This window comes from Carlito syrichta, unplaced genomic scaffold, assembly GCF_000164805.1.
Source record: "Carlito syrichta isolate Samal-C Ts95f unplaced genomic scaffold, Tarsius_syrichta-2.0.1 Scaffold312429, whole genome shotgun sequence".
Classification (NCBI taxonomy): domain Eukaryota; kingdom Metazoa; phylum Chordata; class Mammalia; order Primates; family Tarsiidae; genus Carlito; species Carlito syrichta.
Window position 1 is genome coordinate 441,911 of NW_007256525.1, and position 3,336 is coordinate 445,246.

At 50.3% G+C, this 3,336-nt stretch overlaps 1 protein-coding gene across 1 annotated transcript in view; it reads right to left on the bottom strand.

The window, feature by feature from the left end:
* Positions 1-3,336, bottom strand: part of LOC103272398 (tubulin-specific chaperone E-like) — a 65,215-nt gene that overhangs the window by 5,624 nt on the left and 56,255 nt on the right. Inside the window, 5 exon segments of the mRNA XM_021718510.1 lie at positions 4-220; positions 223-287; positions 367-431; positions 940-1,035; positions 2,706-2,782. Of these exon segments, the coding sequence (XP_021574185.1) occupies positions 4-220; positions 223-287; positions 367-431; positions 940-1,035; positions 2,706-2,782 (520 nt within the window).

Sequence of the window (3,336 nt, forward strand, 5' to 3'; positions counted from 1 at the left end):
CGCCCGCGCCCCCGCTGGCGGCGCCGCTGAAGACGAGCGTCCGCCGAAGCGCGAGCCACAGTCGCTTCTTTCCTCCTGGTTCTGACTTTACACGAGGAGCTGCGCTCTGAGGACGAACCTCTCGTGACTCTAAGGGATTTTTTAAACGGAAGAGCCCCAAACCCGGCCACGAGAGTGGAAGCCGGCGGCCACGCACTGCGCACGCTGGGAAGAAGCTCTTACTTGTGAAATCTGGTTGTCATTTACGACGAGGTACTGCAAGGACGGGAACATGGACGTCTTGCGCCCTAGAGAGAGGAGCACAGAGTCACGCTGGAAGTGAGAGCGAGCCACGGTGTGGGGGCAGATTTGGCTGATCGTACGTACCAGCGCCAGCATCTGGAAAGTGTATCGAGGAAAGTCCAACGTTAGAGAGGATTAATTGCTCTAACCTGAAATTTAAGATGTGACATCTGGTCACGCAGAAGAACTTCACGCGCTGCGGGCTTTCAGCCACACTGGCTCACACCACGTTTTCCTGCACCCGGGGTTTCCTCCCCGGCCGACCCCTAGAACCACACGGTCCGACTTAGGGCGACCAGACGGCCTCGTGTGCCACTCGCTCCAGAGTCCACAGTCAACTAGCAGTGGCCGGGACCTGCCGCTGTGTCAGGCGCTGCATGGGTCTCAGCGGAAAGAGACCTGGTCTTGCTGCCCGAACTGAAGAGGACCCTGGCAGTATCGCCGGGAGCACCTTACTCGTCCACTGATCCAGCACGGCCGTAGTCCATACTGAACACGGCGCACAAGTAATTTCTCTAAACGAATTCAAGTAATTCCTCAAAGGGAATTACTCGATTTAGGAGTTCCATCACCGTCACATTCCACTGAGAAAATGACAGACAGCATATGAAACTTCATTCTCTAAAAATTCACCGAGCACTCTTGCAATAGACATACCTGGGTAGATATGCTAGCAAAAACAGCTGATTTTCATCAATTAACTGATTCGAGGAAAGGTCTAATAACTTGACTGTCTGTAGAACATCAGTTGGCCTGTATGGAAAATAAATTATTTTCAACGTGAATTAATCTCTCAATTACTTTCAAAGATACAGCCTTAAAATCCCTGCATTTGGAATCACGGAGGGCTGGGGTGAGGCAAGTAGACACAGCTGTGAAAGGGCGGCCTGAGGGGTCCTTGTGGTGATGGAAACACTCCTGACTGTATCAATGTCAGTATCTTGATGAGATGTTGGACCTCAGTTTTGCAACCTGTTGCAATGGGGGAAACTGGGTCATAAGTACAAGTGATCTCTGTGTACTATGTCTTATAACTGCATGTGAATCTAGAATTATTTCAAAATAAAAAGCTTAATTTTTAAAAACCTGCATTTGCCTATGTAATAAATGAAATCATTCTGTCATATAAAATCATATCAATTTTGAGGCAGGAGGATCACTTGAGCCCAGAAGTTCAAAACCAGCCTGGGCAATATAGCAAGACTTCATCTCTGCAAAAAATTGAGAAATTAACTGGGTGTGGTGGTACACGCCTGTAGCCCCGGCTACTTGGGATGCTGAGGACTGCCTGAGCCCAGGATTTTTAAAAATCTTATTAATTTTAATGTTTTGAGAATTTTTGTGAGTTTTCCTATAATTGTCTATTTTATTTATTTATTTATTTTGAGTTGGAGTCTCACGCTGTGGCCCAGACTGGAGGGCAGTGGCACGCTCCCGGCCACCGCAGCCTCAACCTGCTGGGCTCCGGCGATCCTTCTGCCTCAGCCTTCCGAGTAGCCGGAATTACAGGCGCACGCTACCATGACCAGCTAATTTTTTTTTTTTGATTTATTGTAGAGATGAGGTCTCGCCAAGTTGCCCAGGCGGGTCTCGAACCTGCGGGCTCAGGCAATCCACTCACCTCGGCCTCCCAAAGTGCTGGGATTACAGGCTGAGCCACCGAGCCCGGCTGTCTATTTTACATAGTAATTTTATTATATTAATAAAAGGGAGATGAGGCAACAACATTTAATTTATTTATGAGAACATGTTTGTTGTTGTGGGGTTTTTTTCTGAGTCGGGGTCGTACTCTGTCACCCAGGCTGGAGTGCAGTGGCACAATTATGGCTCACTGCAGCCTCCACCTCCTGGGCTCAGGCAATCCTCTCACCTCTGCCTTGGGTAGCTAGGACTACAGATGTGCGCCACCATCCCTGGCTAATTTTTTAATTTTTTTGTAGAGACAAGGCCTCCTAAATTGCCCAGGCTGGTCTCAAACTCCTGGACTCAAGCATTTCTCCCACCTCAGCCTCCCAAAATGCTAGGATTACAGACATGACCCACTAAACCCAGCAAGAGAATGAGCTTTTAAATATACTTTGGCAAATCGACCCGAAACAGATCATGCTAATTATAAATGCATTATGTAATCCTTGTAGCATATCCTACAGAATTTCCACTTAGAAACAGCAAGTTAAATACATTTATGCAAAACTAATACAATTCAGGCACTCACAAACATTTGATTCTCATGAATTTCCCTCGATTAGAATCAATTAATGAGGTTTTAGCTGACATTATAATTTGTGAAGGCAATGAATAACAGGCATTTTCTCCCATTATTTGCAAATCCTTCTGAAAGTTAATGCTAGATATAATTGAGACCGCCTATTTATTCAGAATGACTAAATGGGGACAGACGCACTTAAGTAAACCCTTGTTACCTTTCTGAAATGAAAATGCCGTTGGCCTTCAGGTACAGCTCCTCAAGGGCTGGGCACCCCGCAGCACACCGGAGCACCTGGAAGGGAGCCCACCCACATCAGGGGAAGAAGCCTCTGCTGGGCGCTCCTCCCGCCGCAGGAATTCAGCGCAGGTGTGTCAGAGGTCAAGCGTCTCCCGGACGATCCCCAGACTACTGCGGGCGGGGGTGGAGGGGGCAAACTGACACGTGAGAGGGCTGCATCTCAGTGCCGCGGGGCACAGCCTGGGCACCCTGACCCCCCCAAGGCGGGGTCTGTGCGGGCTTGGGCAAGGCAGCTGCGACTTGGAGCTGGAGACCCCGACGAGCACATTCTTATTTGGGAGTTTGTTCAACCAGAAGGAGGAAACTGCTGTCCGACACCTTCCTCCATTCTCGAAGCCAAGCTGGGCTGCAAAGACAGGCTAGCCGGACAAAACCGCTCCCCCTTTTGTCTGAACTTCCTCCCGGGCGCCCTCCTGCCACCTCCAGCACCCGCCGTCTCCGGGTCCTTCCTGCCCGAGGCTGATCTGCGCGCCCCGCGGACGCGCCGGGCTGTGGCCCGCGCAGGGCAAGGCGCCCCTCGGCCCGCCCGCGGCACTTCGCGAACGAGC